Raw genomic sequence first — 17,472 nt, forward strand, 5'->3', positions numbered from 1 at the left:
AGAGTGCTTGAGCATAGTCTTCGCATGCCAAAGATTCCACCAATACTTATATGGCAGAGAAACGGTCACTGCTGAAACAGACCACAAACCATTGATCACAATATTCAAGAAGCCACTCCTAAGTGCACCGAAACGTCTCCAGGGAATGCTGATGCAGCTGCAGTGTTACAACCTAGATGTTGTGTACAAGCCTGGGCCAGAAATGTACGTCAGTGACACTTTAAGTCGAGCTACTCTGCCGCACCAAGGGCCAGACACCCCACACGTGCGACATGCAGTGTTTGCCACCCAGACGGAGTACACACAGCTGGACCAAGCCCAGCACCTGAATGTCACTACTTTCAGATTCCGTCAAATAACACAACACACAGAAACAGATGATGTACTCCAAGAGCTGAAGACGGTGATTCTGGACGGGTGGCCTGACTTCAAGGAGGACACTCCACTGGCGGTGCGGGACTACTGGCCATTCCGGGATGAGCTGAATGTGCAAAATGGTGTGCTGTACAGGGGACAGTGCATTATTATCCCAAAGGCCCTGAGAGCAGAGCTACTGAAGCGGATACACTCTAGCCACATAGGTGGCGAGGCCTGTTATAGGCGGGCCAGGGATACCCTCTTCTGGCCGGGCATGAGAGCTGAAATCAAGGACTATGTAGCCAACTGCTCTGCATGCAATGAGTACGCAAGAAATCAGCAGAAGGAATCCATGATGTCGCATGAGATACCTACACGTCCATGGCAAACTGTGAGCATGGACATCTACTCCTATGCAGGCAAGGAATTTCTCATCATTGTAGACCACTACTCAGATTACTGGGAAATCGACCAGCTGCCAGACCTATCAGCCAACACGCTTATCACACGCTGCAGAGCCCAGTTTGCGCGTTATGGGCAGCCTGACAAAGTGATCTTTGATAACGGCCCGCAGTTTGCGTGTGAACAATTCAGGAAGTTTGCAACAAGCTGGGGTTTTTCCCATGTCACGTCCTCCCCACGTCACCCAAAGTCAAATGGCAAGGCCGAAGCGGCTGTGAAAATTGTAAAATCACTTTGCAAGCGGGCAAAGTTAGATGGCACAGATGCATGGATGGCCATCCTCCACTGGCGCAACACGCCCACAGAGGGGTTGGACAGCAGCCCCGCCCAACGCTTAATGTCACGAAGGCTCAAGACCTCGCTGCCAGTTGCAGACAGCCTACTGCAGCCACACGTGGTGATCGGAGTGACAGAGAAGTTGCGGTGGAAACGGCGGGTGGTGAAATCAACCTACGACAGATCCGCCAGGGACCTCCCTGAGCTGAATGTGGGAGACCGGATCAGGATGAAACCGCTGCCAGGTGATCGCACAGGAAGATGGCCGGTGGGCCAATGTATCCAGAAAGTTGCTCCCCGCTCATTCGTAGTGGATGTCAACGGCACACTTTACAGGCGCAACCGTGTGGATCTTCGAGTGGCAGAGCGCTCAGCTGAAGTACGGCCGATGGGACGGCTGGAGCAGAACAGTCCTGAACAGGGACATATGACTGAGAAGTCAGCCTCAGCCGAGACCGGGCATGGGTCAAGCCAGGGCGAACCAGACGGGATGGAAGACGCACCCCCCACAAGCAGTCCGGCTCCTCACCCCCTGAGTACACCGGAGAGGCACAGCTGCACCCCGGGCCAGGAGGTCTTCACACGTTGTGGCCGCCTCTCACGCCCACCTCAGAGACTGAACTGGTGACTTTAGGAGAACTTCAGGTTCAAAGCACACATACACTAACAAGTGCCATTAGAACATGGGTTTGACTAGGGTGTAGGCGGATCGCTGCCCTTTCCCAATACACACACACACACACACACACACACACATACATACAGTGACAACACACACACTTGAAGAAACCTCACGAGAGACTGTTGGTCTGTTAAGAGAAAAAAAAAAAAAGGGAATGATTGTGGAAAGAGTCCAATGCCATGCATGTTCGATTGTGAAACTATAACAGAGTTGTTGATATCAATGTTGTTACAGCCTGCAATGGTTATTGAGTAGTGAAGAATTTGAAGTGTTAATCTAATCTAAGAACATTAATCTAAAGGAAGGAAGATGTTATGGATGTTGAGTGTGTTACGTTACGTTCTAGTGTTATGTTACGTTATGCTGAAGCCCATAAGGCAGTGCGCGTTTGATGTGAACTCATTCATTAAAAGCTTGAACTGAAACAGTTATGGCAACAACTGTTGCTTCCGGCTGTTCTGAGGACCCCTTACCTTACCTCATCGTCACCTGGTAATAATGTAAAACTAGAGGAGGTTTTAGTATTAGCTAGGAAATAAACTACAACTAGTGGTATTTAATTAATAATAATCTAAAGATAGAGCAAGTTGGATTCCATTAGACTTTATTATTTCTTTACCGTTGTGTCGAGCATGATGGATCGACAGAAGTATCAGTAACATTATCCCATTCTTCACCTATTGCATACTACAGCGACCCATGAATAGAATTGTTGGCTTACGTTGTTTCCTTTGGTAAGGTTAGTTGATCCACCAACATGTGGGGTAACTCCCTCACCCTGTAATAGCACCCAATGATGAACCACTAGCATCAAATCATCTTACAGCTGGGAGGAAAATCTAAATGTAATATTTTCAAAGGAAAAATTAAGTCAGATTTTACAAAGATATACGTTACATTAGCGGCAGGTGATCCATTCGTTTGAAAACTGTATACTTTTTTGGTAAGTGTGTTTTTTTTTTGAAAAAACTAATTATTTGAACTGGTCAGTCTTAAAAAACATTTTAAATGTTAAAAATACACATCCTTAATAGGCAGCTTGAAATGGAGATCTTAATGCTTTTTAGGAATAAAAAAAAGTAACAAATATATGGTCAAGGAGCTTAACACAAGGGTTAAACTGTTCCACACATTCTTAAAAAGAAAACATGCAGAAATAGCAAGACACTGATGACAGCTTTGGCAGTGCTCATTGGTCAATCCAAGGAGCTGAAGATAATATCTGGGTCTTCATAGGTCAATCCAAGGAGCTGAAGATAATATCTGAGTCTTCATTGGTCAATCCAAGGAGCTGAAGATAATATCTGAGTCTTCATTGGTCAATCCAAGGAGCTGAAGATCCTATCTGAGTCTTTATTGGTCCATCCAAGGAGCTGAAGATCATATCTGAGTCTTCATTGGTCTATCCAAGGAGCGACGATTCGTGCTACTAATAGCATATGAGGTCATCAAAGAGGGTCATGGAGAAGTGAGATCATAGAGAGGTGAGGCCTGAGAGAAGCGAGGTCATAAAGAAGTGATGTCAAAGAACGTCATAGAGGAGTAAGGTCATAGAGAAGAAAGGTCATACAGAAGTGAGGTCATAGAGAAGTGATGTCATAGAGAAGTGAGACACAGAGAAGGGAGGTCATAGAGGGGTGAGGTCATAGAGAGGTGAGGTCATAGGGGTGTGGTCATAGAGGTGAGGTCATAGGGGTGTGGTCATAGAGAGGTGTGGTCATAGAGAGGTGAGGTCATAGAGAGGTGAGGTCATAGAGAGGTGAGGTCATAGGGGTGTGGTCATAGAGAGGTGAGGTCATAGGGGTGAGGTCATAGAGAGGTGAGGTCATAGGGGTGTGGTCATAGAGAGGTGAGGTCATAGAGAGGTGAGGTCCTGGACCTCGACCAGCATGGCATCTTGCTCGGTCCTCAGTTGGTCTCTGGTCTGGAGGAGACCCACCAGCTCCGAGTTCAGATCTGCAGAAACAACACTGAGCGTTAGTTCAGAGGGCTGACCGTGGTCTGTCGAGGAGCCGCCCCCAGTCCCCTGGAGACGCTGAGTCCCAGCCCTCCCTTCAGCTAGCTGAGCTGCTTCAGACCTTTAGAGTCCTCTGAAGTGACAATACCACCAAAGAATATAGAAACAAAGCAAATGGTTGTTAGAGAAAGATCAAATGCTTTATAGAAAACTTTACTACAGCGGTGTTAAATACTTGATTCTGGTTGGCCAATGCATTCCAAGGGTGTGCATTCATTTTCAATAACTGGACACCTCTGTTTTTAACACTTCAATCAATGCACTACAAATACACCATAAACAACAATGGTGAAATACAAGGAGAGGATTCCTTGACTAAGTAAAAACGTCTCAAAGCCCCCCAGAACCCCAGTTGATGAAGTGGTCAAAGAAGCATTATCTTTACCATAACAGATCAAATAATATCTATTCATTGTTGCCAACTGTGGTAAAAGCAGTTTTAGCCAACCTCATAGCCTCATGTTAGAGAAGCCATGCATGTCGTACATTACCCTAATGAAACCCTGACTCCAAATGAAAACTAACTTATGGCTTTAAAGTTATATTTCCAGAACTGCATAAAGAATTGGAGAACAATTCAATTATGTTGAAAATATATTGCTCCTAACAATACTAAAATGTATCAAGATCACCCTTCCCACCACCAGGGGTGGCAGAAAAGCCAACTCCAGTGTTTGATAAGAAGGTCTAGCAGCTCCCCCAGTGGACTGAACCAACTGGTTTGCTGATCGGTCCATCCTACCTGGAGGATTTCACCAAAGTTATAAACATCATCAACACATCAACCTCTAGTTTAAACATCCCACGGTTAAATAGTGACATAAAGCGAAAGGACTCTTTCCTGTAGGAAACACCAGGGGTCTCATTTATAACCGTTGCGTACGAACAAAACGGGGCTGAAAGTGGCGTACGTGACTTTCCACGGCAAGGTTGTGATCTATAAAACTAACTTGACGGTAGAATGTGCGCAGCCCTAAGCAAACTCTGACCCATGCGTACGCATGGTTTGGAGGAAAAGGAGAATTGGCGACACAGACGGTGTGGTGGTGAACTGAAGTCAGACAGAAGAAATGTAGAGTGAGAAGAACGATTATGTTTTATCATCGCCCTTCATAAGTTTAATTTCAACCCGTATCATGCGTTGAATCTATGTAATCAGAATAATTTAGGTCAACTGCGTTATTTCTCAGTTATAACTCCAGAAACATCTCCTTAGAATCTAAATGAAAATTCAAAATGAAAACTCTCTATATTTAATCCCGTCACTCCATACTGTCCACTGACGGCGCGACTGCATGGAATAAAGCATCTGTCCAACATGTGTCAATAACATAAGATTTTTATGTGACACTGTAAACACATAATCAAATGTCAATTAAATCCCAAGTGTGGAAAACCAAGCCACACTCCTCATCACAACCGTTATATTATTGTCCGTTCCCCTTGATGCTTTTCATGACAAATCAGGCATTAAAAAGGGGTTATGTTCAAGAAAATTTCACGTGGGTGATTACAAACTGATTATCCAAGGTGTTCTCGGTCAGTCTTATTACCGTACCCCTATAACTACAGCGGTGAGCCCCGTGCGTCATGCTGCACCATGGCACTGCTGGCACTGCTGGAGGACCATGCAAATGGCAGGATTCGGAGGGAGAGGGTCTTCAGGAACCATGACGATTTATTGGTACATAAAAATATGTACCTTTATTTCAGACTAGGGCCCGACCGATTTATCGGCCTGCCGATTTAATCGGCCGATTATAGCCTTTTTGAAAATAATCGGCATCGGCCAAAAAGACGCAGATTACAACCGATTTTTTTTTATTTATTTTTTTATGTTATTGCGATTAGTATCCTGCAGATTGCGCTCCTACTCGCCTTGCTAACTAACAACTTTAGCTGGAGTAAAAAAGAGGAGATTGAATTTTACCATACAACATGAAAGCACGCTCGCTCAGGCAGCTGCGCGCTCACCTCACCAATGTACACAAGACGCGTTGTTTGAGCATGTTGTGCCTGTTTTTCTTTAGGTCCCAGCCATGTTAATTTGTTATACTGTAGACTCCAACGGTGAGACCATACTGCTCAGCACGCACGTGTTAGTCACTGCTCACGAGCGCAGCACATTGGGAGTTAGTTATTTATTTTACATTTTACATTACACTCATTTTTGACTGTAAATGTATTCTAAAACACTCAAAGGTTCTGCATTCAATTCACATATTCGTCAAAAGTGTTTAAAGTATATTTAAGGTATCAAAAACTACGTTTTATATATATTATTATTATTATTATTTTTTTTTAATCGGCCGATTAAATCGTAATCGTAATTTTTCTCTGAAAATAATCGGCATCGGCATCGGCACTCAAAAATCAATATCGGTCGGGCCCTATTTCAGACCACTTCTTTTTTAATCCTGGGACTGTGCGCTCCGTGCCACTGACAGAGTTCACTGCTGCAGCAACATGTTGCTACTCACTCTGATTTTTGTTGTTAATGATCCCAATCCTGTGACCGCCGAACAAAACGGAGGTTGAAGTGTCTCCACTTCAACCTCCGTGAAATTTCGCTTTTTTGATTTTCTCAGTCCTTCAGCCATTGTTTCAGACAAGACATAATACTTGCATCTGAGTCTCTTTTATATGCAGATCGCATTCATGAGATCGTTTGCATTGACCATTTATGGTTAAAAAGGGGCGTGTACAGGGCGGAACATGAAGCTGATTCAGCTGCGCACACTTGTAGGCACTCAGTGATTTATAAAGCAAAGATTGCTTAGAGGTGTGCGTACGCAGGGTTTTATAAGTCTGAATATTTTTTGGCGCACGCAAAACTTGGCTTTTGGGCATACCTACACTTTTAGTAAAGATCCCACGCACAGTTTTATAAATGAGACCCCTGAACATGTAGCAGAGTGCTCCAGCAGAAGGTGAGTGTAACACCTGAACATGTAGCAGAGTGCTCCAGCAGAAGGTGAGTGTAACACCTGAACATGTAGCAGAGTGCTCCAGCAGAAGGTGAGTGTAACACCTGAACATGCAGCAGAGTGCTCCAGCAGTGAGTGTAACACCTGAACATGTAGCAGAGTGCTCCAGCAGTGAGTGTAACACATGAACATGTAGCAGAGTGCTCCAGCAGAAGGTGAGTGTAACACATGAACATGTAGCAGAGTGCTCCAGCAGAAGGTGAGTGTAACACCTGAACATGTAGCAGAGTGCTCCAGCAGTGAGTGTAACACCTGAACATGCAGCAGAGTGCTCCAGCAGAAGGTGAGTGTAACACCTGAACATGTAGCAGAGTGCTCCAGCAGTGAGTGTAACACCTGAACATGTAGCAGAGTGCTCCAGCAGTGAGTGTAACACCTGAACATGTAGCAGAGTGCTCCAGCAGAAAGTGAGTGTAACACCTGAACATGCAGCAGAGTGCTCCAGCAGTGAGTGTAACACATGAACATGTAGCAGAGTGCTCCAGCAGAAGGTGAGTGTAACACATGAACATGCAGCAGAGTGCTCCAGCAGAAGGTGAGTGTAACACCTGAACATGCAGCAGAGTGCTCCAGCAGTGAGTGTAACACCTGAACATGCAGCAGAGTGCTCCAGCAGTGAGTGTAACACCTGAACATGCAGCAGAGTGCTCCAGCAGAAGGTGAGTGTAACACCTGAACATGCAGCAGAGTGCTCCAGCAGGGGGTGATGAGACCCACCTTGTATGGCCTGGCTGAGGGAGGCTCTCAGGACCCCCAGCTGCTTGGGGTCGGAGCCCTGGAGGGCCCGGCGGTCCAGGGTTGTCCTCACTAGGGGACTTCTAGGGGCCGCTGCCTGGCTCAGAGGACGCGGAACAACAGACCACACAACCATTCAGAGGCCGTTGGGGATCAGGGCTACAGGAACACTCTACCATCATTTAAACATCTTCAAAACCTAGGAGAAGAAAGAAAAGTACCCACCAGAGCCTTCGCTCCAGAGAGTGGACACAGATATACCAGAGCCTTCGTTTTAGAGAGTTGACACAGATATACCAGAGCCTTCACTTAGGAGAGTAGACACAGATATACCAAAGCCTTCGCTCTAGAGAGTAGATATACCAGAGCCTTCGCTCTAGAGAGTAGACACAGATATACCAGAGCCTTCGCTCTAGAGAGTAGACACAGATATACCAGAGCCTTCACTCTAGAGAGTAGACACAGATATACCAGAGCCTTCGCTCTAGAGAGTTGACACAGATATACCAGAGCCTTCGCTCTAGAGAGTTGACACAGATATACCAGAGAATTCGCTCCAGAGAGTAGACACAGATATACCAGAGCCTTCGCTCCAGAGAGTAGACACAGATATACCAGAGCCTTCGCTCCAGAGAGTAGACACAGATATACCAGAGCCTTCGCTCTAGAGAGTAGACACAGATATACCAGAGCCTTCGCTCTAGAGAGTTGACACAGATATACCAGAGCCTTCGCCCTAGAGAGTTGACACAGATGTACCAGAGCCTTCGCTCTAGAGAGTAGACACAGATGTACCAGAGCGTTCGCTCTAGAGAGTTGACACAGATGTACCAGAGCCTTCACTCTAGAGAGTTGACACAGATGTACCAGAGCCTTCCCTCTAGAGAGTTGACACAGACGTACCAGAGCCTTCACTCTAGAGAGTAGACACAGATATACCAGAGCCTTCGCTCTAGATGGTTGACACAGATATACCAGAGCCTTCGCTCTAGAGAGTAGACACAGATGTACCAGAGCCTTCGCTCTAGAGAATAGACACAGATGTACCAGAGCCTTCGCTCTAGAGAGTTGACACAGATGTACCAGAGCCTTCACTCTAGAGAGTTGACACAGATGTACCAGAGCCTTCACTCTAGAGAGTTGACACAGATATACCATAGCCATCACTCTAGAGAGTAGACACAGATATACCAGAGCCTTCGTTTTAGAGAGTTGACCCAGATATACCAGAGCCTTCACTCAGGAGAGTCGACACAGATATACCAGAGCCTTCAATCTAGAGAGTAGACACAGATATACCAGAGCCTTTGCTCTAGAGAGTAGACATAGATATACCAGAGCCTTCACTCGAGAGAGTAGACACAGATATACCAGAGCCTTCGTTTTAGAGAGTTGACACAGATATACCAGAGCCTTCACTTAGGAGAGTAGACACAGATATACCAAAGCCTTCGCTCTAGAGAGTAGATATACCAGAGCCTTCGCTCTAGAGAGTAGACACAGATATACCAGAGCCTTCGCTCTAGAGAGTAGACACAGATATACCAGAGCCTTCACTCTAGAGAGTAGACACAGATATACCAGAGCCTTCGCTCTAGAGAGTTGACACAGATATACCAGAGCCTTCGCTCTAGAGAGTTGACACAGATATACCAGAGAATTCGCTCCAGAGAGTAGACACAAATATACCAGAGCCTTCGCTCCAGAGAGTAGACACAGATATACCAGAGCCTTCGCTCCAGAGAGTAGACACAGATATACCAGAGCCTTCGCTCTAGAGAGTTGACACAGATATACCAGAGCCTTCGCCCTAGAGAGTTGACACAGAGGTACCAGAGCCTTCGCTCTTGAGAGTAGACACAGATGTACCAGAGCGTTCGCTCTAGAGAGTTGACACAGATGTACCAGAGCCTTCACTCTAGAGAGTTGACACAGATGTACCAGAGCCTTCACTCTAGAGAGTAGACACAGATATACCAGAGCCTTCGCTCTAGATGGTTGACACAGATATACCAGAGCCTTCACTCTAGAGAGTTGACACAGATATACCATAGCCATCACTCTAGAGAGTAGACACAGATATACCAGAGCCTTCGTTTTAGAGAGTTGACCCAGATATACCAGAGCCTTCACTCAGGAGAGTCGACACAGATATACCAGAGCCTTCAATCTAGAGAGTAGACACAGATATACCAGAGCCTTTGCTCTAGAGAGTAGACATAGATATACCAGAGCCTTCGCTCTAGAGAGTAGATATACCAGAGCCTTCGCTCTAGAGAGTAGACACAGATATACCAGAGCCTTCGCTCTAGAGAGTAGACACAGATATACCAGAGCCTTCACTCTAGAGAGTAGACACAGATATACCAGAGCCTTCGCTCTAGAGAGTTGACACAGATATACCAGAGCCTTCGCTCTAGAGAGTTGACACAGATATACCAGAGAATTCGCTCCAGAGAGTAGACACAGATATACCAGAGCCTTCGCTCCAGAGAGTAGACACAGATATACCAGAGCCTTCGCTCCAGAGAGTAGACACAGATATACCAGAGCCTTCGCTCTAGAGAGTAGACACAGATATACCAGAGCCTTCGCTCTAGAGAGTTGACACAGATATACCAGAGCCTTCGCCCTAGAGAGTTGACACAGATGTACCAGAGCCTTCGCTCTAGAGAGTAGACACAGATGTACCAGAGCGTTCGCTCTAGAGAGTTGACACAGATGTACCAGAGCCTTCGCTCTAGAGAGTTGACACAGATGTACCAGAGCCTTCCCTCTAGAGAGTTGACACAGACGTACCAGAGCCTTCACTCTAGAGAGTAGACACAGATATACCAGAGCCTTCGCTCTAGATGGTTGACACAGATATACCAGAGCCTTCGCTCTAGAGAGTAGACACAGATGTACCAGAGCCTTCGCTCTAGAGAATAGACACAGATGTACCAGAGCCTTCGCTCTAGAGAGTTGACACAGATGTACCAGAGCCTTCACTCTAGAGAGTTGACACAGATGTACCAGAGCCTTCACTCTAGAGAGTTGACACAGATATACCATAGCCATCACTCTAGAGAGTAGACACAGATATACCAGAGCCTTCGTTTTAGAGAGTTGACCCAGATATACCAGAGCCTTCACTCAGGAGAGTCGACACAGATATACCAGAGCCTTCAATCTAGAGAGTAGACACAGATATACCAGAGCCTTTGCTCTAGAGAGTAGACATAGATATACCAGAGCCTTCACTCGAGAGAGTAGACACAGATATACCAGAGCCTTCGTTTTAGAGAGTTGACACAGATATACCAGAGCCTTCACTTAGGAGAGTAGACACAGATATACCAAAGCCTTCGCTCTAGAGAGTAGATATACCAGAGCCTTCGCTCTAGAGAGTAGACACAGATATACCAGAGCCTTCGCTCTAGAGAGTAGACACAGATATACCAGAGCCTTCACTCTAGAGAGTAGACACAGATATACCAGAGCCTTCGCTCTAGAGAGTTGACACAGATATACCAGAGCCTTCGCTCTAGAGAGTTGACACAGATATACCAGAGAATTCTCTCCAGAGAGTAGACACAGATATACCAGAGCCTTCGCTCCAGAGAGTAGACACAGATATACCAGAGCCTTCGCTCCAGAGAGTAGACACAGATATACCAGAGCCTTCGCTCTAGAGAGTTGACACAGATATACCAGAGCCTACGCCCTAGAGAGTTGACACAGATGTACCAGAGCCTTCGCTCTTGAGAGTAGACACAGATGTACCAGAGCGTTCGCTCTAGAGAGTTGACACAGATGTACCAGAGCCTTCACTCTAGAGAGTTGACACAGATGTACCAGAGCCTTCACTCTAGAGAGTAGACACAGATATACCAGAGCCTTCGCCCTAGATGGTTGACACAGATATACCAGAGCCTTCACTCTAGAGAGTTGACACAGATATACCATAGCCATCACTCTAGAGAGTAGACACAGATATACCAGAGCCTTCGTTTTAGAGTTGACCCAGATATACCAGAGCCTTCACTCAGGAGAGTCGACACAGATATACCAGAGCCTTCGCTCTAGAGAGTAGACACAGATGTACCAGAGCGTTCGCTCTAGAGAGTTGACACAGATGTACCAGAGCCTTCGCTCTTGAGAGTTGACACAGATATACCAGAGCCTTCACTTAGGAGAGTAGACACAGATATACCAAAGCCTTCGCTCTAGAGAGTAGATATACCAGAGCCTTCGCTCTAGAGAGTAGACACAGATATACCAGAGCCTTCGCTCTAGAGAGTAGACACAGATATACCAGAGCCTTCACTCTAGAGAGTAGACACAGATATACCAGAGCCTTCGCTCTAGAGAGTTGACACAGATATACCAGAGCCTTCGCTCTAGAGAGTTGACACAGATATACCAGAGCCTTCGTTTTAGAGAGTCAACATAGATATACCAGAGCCTTCACTCTAGAGAGTAGACACAGATATACCAGAGCCTTCGCTCTAGAGAGTAGACACAGATATACCAGAGCCTTCGTTTTAGAGAGTCAACATAGATATACCAGAGCCTTCACTCTAGAGAGTAGACACAGATATACCAGAGCCTTCGCTCCAGAGAGTAGACACAGATATACCAGAGCCTTCGCTCTAGAGAGTAGACATAGATATACCAGAGCCTTCGCTCTAGAGAGTAGACACAGATATACCAGAGCCTTCACTCTAGAGAGTAGACACAGATATACCAGAGCCTTCGCTCTAGAGAGTTGACACAGATGTACCAGAGCCTTCGCTCTAGAGCAGGGGTCTCAAACTCAATTTACCTGGGGGCCGCTGGAGGCAGATTCTGGGTGAGGCTGGGCCGCATCAAGTTTTCCACAAAAAAGTACAAATATCCAGTCTTCTCAAGCTTTACTATTAACAGTTCTGTAACATGAATGCTTTTTTGAACATGAATGGCTCTTTTGAACAAATGGCTTTTCTTGCCTACTCCTTACTGCCAGAGACCTGGCAGCGCTTCCTCTCACACAGCTCCTGCAGGGCCCATGCAGGGCTTTATATATATTTTTTTTATAAAGCTTGCTGCGCCCAACAACCTTGCGAAGACGGGGTGAAATGTGCAGAAGCATTTTTCACCGCAAACGTTGGTGTGTGTGTGTTAGGGCTTTGACTTTTGCCCAAAAATCATATTCAAAGTTTGTTTGTTTATTAATATTAATATTTGAATATATTCGAATATTTATTAATAATATTTTGACCATTAAATGCCTTCAGTAAGACCTGGATTGGGCTTCGCAAGGTTTGTTTACCGGCGTTGCTATGGTTACCAGTCTTGCGTGTTCCAACGGTTTATTAGGTTTCTAATAAATCGCTGTCTAATCAATACTTCATTCACTGCCTCTTCCGTGGTCATGATAATATTATGAATAGACTGTGTCGGGTTCTCTGACGTCTCTCCCTCTTGGCCTGCCCATAACAAGATCGAAATACATCAGAGGAGTCACACAGGAGAGAACCCGGTCAAGTGCATGGTGTTTGGAAAGAGATACACACAGAAAGGGCGTATCTCCAGCGCACACAGACTTGGGAGAAGCCATACCGTTGGCCTAGCACATTTCACCTCCGTCTTATGCAAGGTTTTTGTGCGCAGCAAGCTTTATAAATGAGGCCAACGGGCAAGCGCAGCGACTCGGCAAAAAAAATAAATAAAATAATAATAATTAGAACGTGCGGGCCGCACTAACACGTAACTTTGATATCAAGTAGGGGGCCACAAAATATCGTCCCGCGGGCCGCAATTGGCCCGCGGGCCGCGAGTTTGAGACCCCTGCTCTAGAGAGTAGACACAGATGTACCAGAGCGTTCGCTCTAGAGAGTTGACACAGATGTACCAGAGCCTTCCCTCTAGAGAGTTGACACAGATGTACCAGAGCCTTCCCTCTAGAGAGTTGACACAGATATACCAGAGCCTTCACTCTAGAGAGTAGACACAGATATACCAGAGCCTTCGCTCTAGAGAGTAGACACAGATATACCAGAGCCTTCGCTCTAGAGAGTAGACACAGATATACCAGAGCCTTTACTCTAGAGAGTAGACACAGATATACCAGAGCCTTCGCTCTAGAGAGTTGACACAGATGTACCAGAGCCTTCGCTCTAGAGAGTAGACACAGATGTACCAGAGCGTTCGCTCTAGAGAGTTGACACAGATGTACCAGAGCCTTCCCTCTAGAGAGTTGACACAGATGTACCAGAACCTTCCCGCTAGAGAGTTGACACAGATATACCAGAGCCTTCACTCTAGAGAGTAGACACAGATATACCAGAGCCTTCGCTCTAGAGAGTTGACACAGATATACCAGAGCCTTCACTCTAGAGAGTAGACACAGATACCAGAGCCTTCGCTCTAGAGAGTAGACACAGATATACCAGAGCCTTCACTCTAGAGAGTAGACACAGATACCAGAGCCTTCGCTCTAGAGAGTTGACACAGATGTACCAGAGCCTTCCCTCTAGAGAGTTGACACAGATGTACCAGAACCTTCCCGCTAGAGAGTTGACACAGATATACCAGAGCCTTCACTCTAGAGAGTAGACACAGATATACCAGAGCCTTCACTCTAGAGAGTAGACACAGATATACCAGAGCCTTTGCTCTAGAGAGTAGACACAGATATACCAGAGCCTTCACTCTAGAGAGTAGACACAGATATACCAGAGCCTTCGTTTTAGGGAGTTGACCCAGATATACCAGAGCCTTCACTCAGGAGAGTCGACACAGATATACCAGAGCCTTCACTCTAGAGAGTAGACACAGATATACCAGAGCCTTTGCTCTAGAGAGTAGACACAGATATACCAGAGCCTTCACTCTAGAGAGTAGACACAGATATACCAGAGCCTTCGTTTTAGAGAGTTGACACAGATATACCAGAGCCTTCGTTTTAGAGAGTCAACATAGATATACCAGAGCCTTCACTCTAGAGAGTAGACACAGATATACCAGAGCCTTCACTCTAGAGAGTAGACACAGATGTACCAGAGCCTTCGTTTTAGAGAGTCAACATAGATATACCAGAGCCTTCACTCTAGAGAGTAAACACAGATATACCAGAGCCTTCACTCTAGAGAGTTGACACAGATGTACCAGAGCCTTCGCTCTAGAGAGTAGACACAGATGTACCAGAGCCTTCGCTCTAGAGAGTTGACACATATGTACCAGAGCCTTCGGTCACCTGGCGCGTGAGGTCTGTCCTCAGCCGGGCCCTTAGCGCCCTTAGGGCCCTCCGGAGGCCGCTGAGGGGCCGGCTCTTCTCCTGGGCGGTGGAGGCCGCGGGGGTCTGGCGGGGCACCTGCACCAACGCCCTCTGCAGCAGGAAGGGAGAACAACAAGGTGACCAGGTGGAGGACCCCGGTACAGAGCTTCAACACATTCTGTCGTGGGGCTTTAAGGCTGAGGAAATCTGAACCTTTTTGCTCTTTTCTTCACTCTCAGCCTCTTCATCACTCTCGCTGTCGTTGATGAAGCACAGTTGGAGGTTGACTCGTGTCTGCAGACTGCAGAACAGAAGACATAAAAAAATATATTTATTGTAAAGACCACATTATTCTGATACACAATAAGCTGATTCATGTGTATGGAAGCGTAATGCATTCACTAGAGATGGTGAATACCCCTACATTGTTCTTTATTAAATACCCCTACATTGTTCTTTATTAAATACCCCTACATTGTTCTTTATTAAATACCCCTACATTGTTCTTTATTAAATACCCCTACATTGTTCTTTATTAAATACCCCTACATTGTTCTTTATTAAATACCCCTACATTGTTCTTTATTAAATACCCCTACATTGTTCTTTATTAAATACCCCTACATTGTTCTTTATTAAATACCCCTACATTGTTCTTTATTAACGGCATCATAATCTCCCATTTCTGGGAATCTTTTTATGTCAAAATAATTCTGCTCAGTTTTTTTACTAAAGTCAGAACAACTCTCGGGTCGTGAGGTCCACAAAGTGGACAAACTAATAACAATACCATGGATATGACCGCTGGCACCACCCTAACTATAACTAGTAGAACTAGAACTAGTTGTCTGAGCAGGTTACCGGGAGGTGAGCTCCGTCAGGTGCCCCTCCTCCTCCCGGTCCTCCCACACCTCCGCGCTCCGCAGGCTCCGCCCCTCGTCCGTCCAGCACCGCGGCAGCCCCCGCCGCTCTAGAGGACAGACCCCGTCCTGGGGGCAGAAAACACTTAGACCACGCCCCTTTAACAACACCCGCTAGAGACCACGCCCCTTTAACAATACCCACTAGAGACCACGCCCCTTTAACAATACCCACTAGAGACCACGCCCCTTTAACAATACCCACTAGAGACCGCCCCTTTAACAATACCCACTAGAGACCGCCCCTTTAACAACACCCACTATAGACCACGCCCCTTTAACATTACCCACTAGAGACCACGCCCCTTTAACAATACCCACTAGAGACCACGCCCCTTTAACAATATCCACTAGAGACCACGCCCCTTTAACAATACCCACTAGAGACCACGCCCCTTTAACAATACCCACTAGAGACCACGCCCCTTTAACAATACCCACTAGAGACCACGCCCCTTTAACAATACCCACTAGAGACCGCACCCCTTTAACAACACCCACTAGAGACCAGGTCCACCAGAGACCAGGTCCACCAGAGACCATGTCCACCAGAGACCATGTCCACCAGAGACCATGTCCACCAGAGAGCGCTCATTGAGACACATCGTTCCATATAAGTGACATCAACATTCTGTTTATCTAGTCCAGAGTAACTCGCCTTCTAACGTGAACACACCCACGCCCTCCCCACACAGAAGGGACCCCTACTGGGTTGAAGATGTAGTGATAGCTCCGTCAGAAACATTAAGGGTATATCTTTGACCAAGTGGGGTTCCCATTCAGAACAACATCCCTATGCTCAGATCACTGTTCTTCTACAGATCACAGACCTTTGTCTTCTTGGGTTTTGCAAGGTCTTGTTTCTCCAGCTCTGCGATCCGCAGGCTGAGGGCCTCCCAGTGCATGATGGGAAGTCCCAGGTGGTCCTCCTGCTCCCCGGACCCCTCCTGCCAGCCCAGGTGGTCCTCCTGCTCCACGGACCCCTCCTGCCAGCCCAGGTGGTCCTCCTGCTCCCCGGACCCCTCCTGCCAGCCCAGGTGCTCCCCGGACCCCTCCTGCCAGCCCAGGTGCTCCCCGGACCCCTCCTGCCAGGCCAGAGCCGCTCCTTCTGGGTCCTCGTCTTCAGCCTCGTCGCTCTCCTTCTCCTCCTCCCCGTGTTCCCTCTCCTTCTCGCCCTCCATCTCGGACACGGAGCTTCTGTCTATGTTCTAGGTATTAAAACATGATGAAGGATTATTGTAAAACATCTGAAACCTTATGAAGGATTATTATAAAGCATCTTAAACAGTGACGTCGTTCAGAGACAGCGGTGTTCAAACATCAGAGTTATTCTTCAACAGGCCCATGGAGAAGGCTAGAGGACTGTATCCATGTGGCTGATGGTTCGATTCCCAGTGGCTCCTGAACCCTTGTCGGCTGGGATTTGGATTGATGTTAAAGTTGAGCTGGAAAGTCCAGAAGATCCCAAGCAGAGGTAGAATGTAACATGAGGATCCATACCTTCTGCCCATCTCCTCCAAGTTCCAGTACGAACACGTCCGACCACTTCAGCTGCGCAACAAGTCCGACCCGAGAGGTTCTTCTCCGATTCTCCCGCTCCTCTAGGGTAACTTTAGGTCTTCTTAGTATTAACTTAGTATCTTATAGAATCTGCTTCTTATTAATAACTTAGTGTATTCTATAGTCTTAACGTTACTTAGTACTTTAAGAGTCCGGTCGTATAAAGTGGCGAAGGTCTCTTCAGGGGGCGGAGCCTAGGGTCCAGGTGTCTGGTTACACTCCTGAAGAACCGTGAC

General features: G+C 46.6%; 2 protein-coding genes across 5 annotated transcripts; both read right to left on the reverse strand.

The window, feature by feature from the left end:
* Positions 1-2,675: 2,675 nt before the first annotated feature.
* Positions 2,676-17,472, reverse strand: si:dkey-6n21.12 (schwannomin-interacting protein 1). 4 transcript variants are annotated; one of them, XR_009529973.1, is made up of 8 exons: positions 17,177-17,472; positions 16,507-16,884; positions 15,618-15,745; positions 14,970-15,057; positions 14,736-14,867; positions 7,499-7,613; positions 3,579-3,733; positions 2,676-3,458 (listed from the first exon to the last, which is right to left on the reverse strand). XR_009529973.1 is itself a non-coding variant. In XM_060077033.1 (8 exons), the coding sequence occupies exons 2-7, from the start codon at positions 16,855-16,857 to the stop codon at positions 3,633-3,635; spliced, it is 915 nt and encodes a 304-aa protein (XP_059933016.1). In that variant the 5' UTR covers positions 16,858-16,884; positions 17,177-17,472; the 3' UTR covers positions 2,676-3,509; positions 3,586-3,632. The 4 variants fall into 4 exon arrangements, 2 of the variants coding, with proteins under 2 accessions (XP_059933016.1, XP_059933015.1); XR_009529972.1 differs by having other exon boundaries at positions 2,676-3,414; positions 3,521-3,733; XM_060077033.1 differs by having other exon boundaries at positions 2,676-3,509; positions 3,586-3,733.
* Positions 3,740-7,491, reverse strand: LOC132475747 (uncharacterized). Its single transcript, XM_060077031.1, has 2 exons — positions 6,782-7,491; positions 3,740-6,693 (listed from the first exon to the last, which is right to left on the reverse strand). The coding sequence occupies exons 1-2, from the start codon at positions 7,459-7,461 to the stop codon at positions 6,399-6,401; spliced, it is 975 nt and encodes a 324-aa protein (XP_059933014.1). The 5' UTR covers positions 7,462-7,491; the 3' UTR covers positions 3,740-6,398.

This window comes from Gadus macrocephalus, chromosome 17, assembly GCF_031168955.1.
Source record: "Gadus macrocephalus chromosome 17, ASM3116895v1".
NCBI lineage: Eukaryota > Metazoa > Chordata > Actinopteri > Gadiformes > Gadidae > Gadus > Gadus macrocephalus.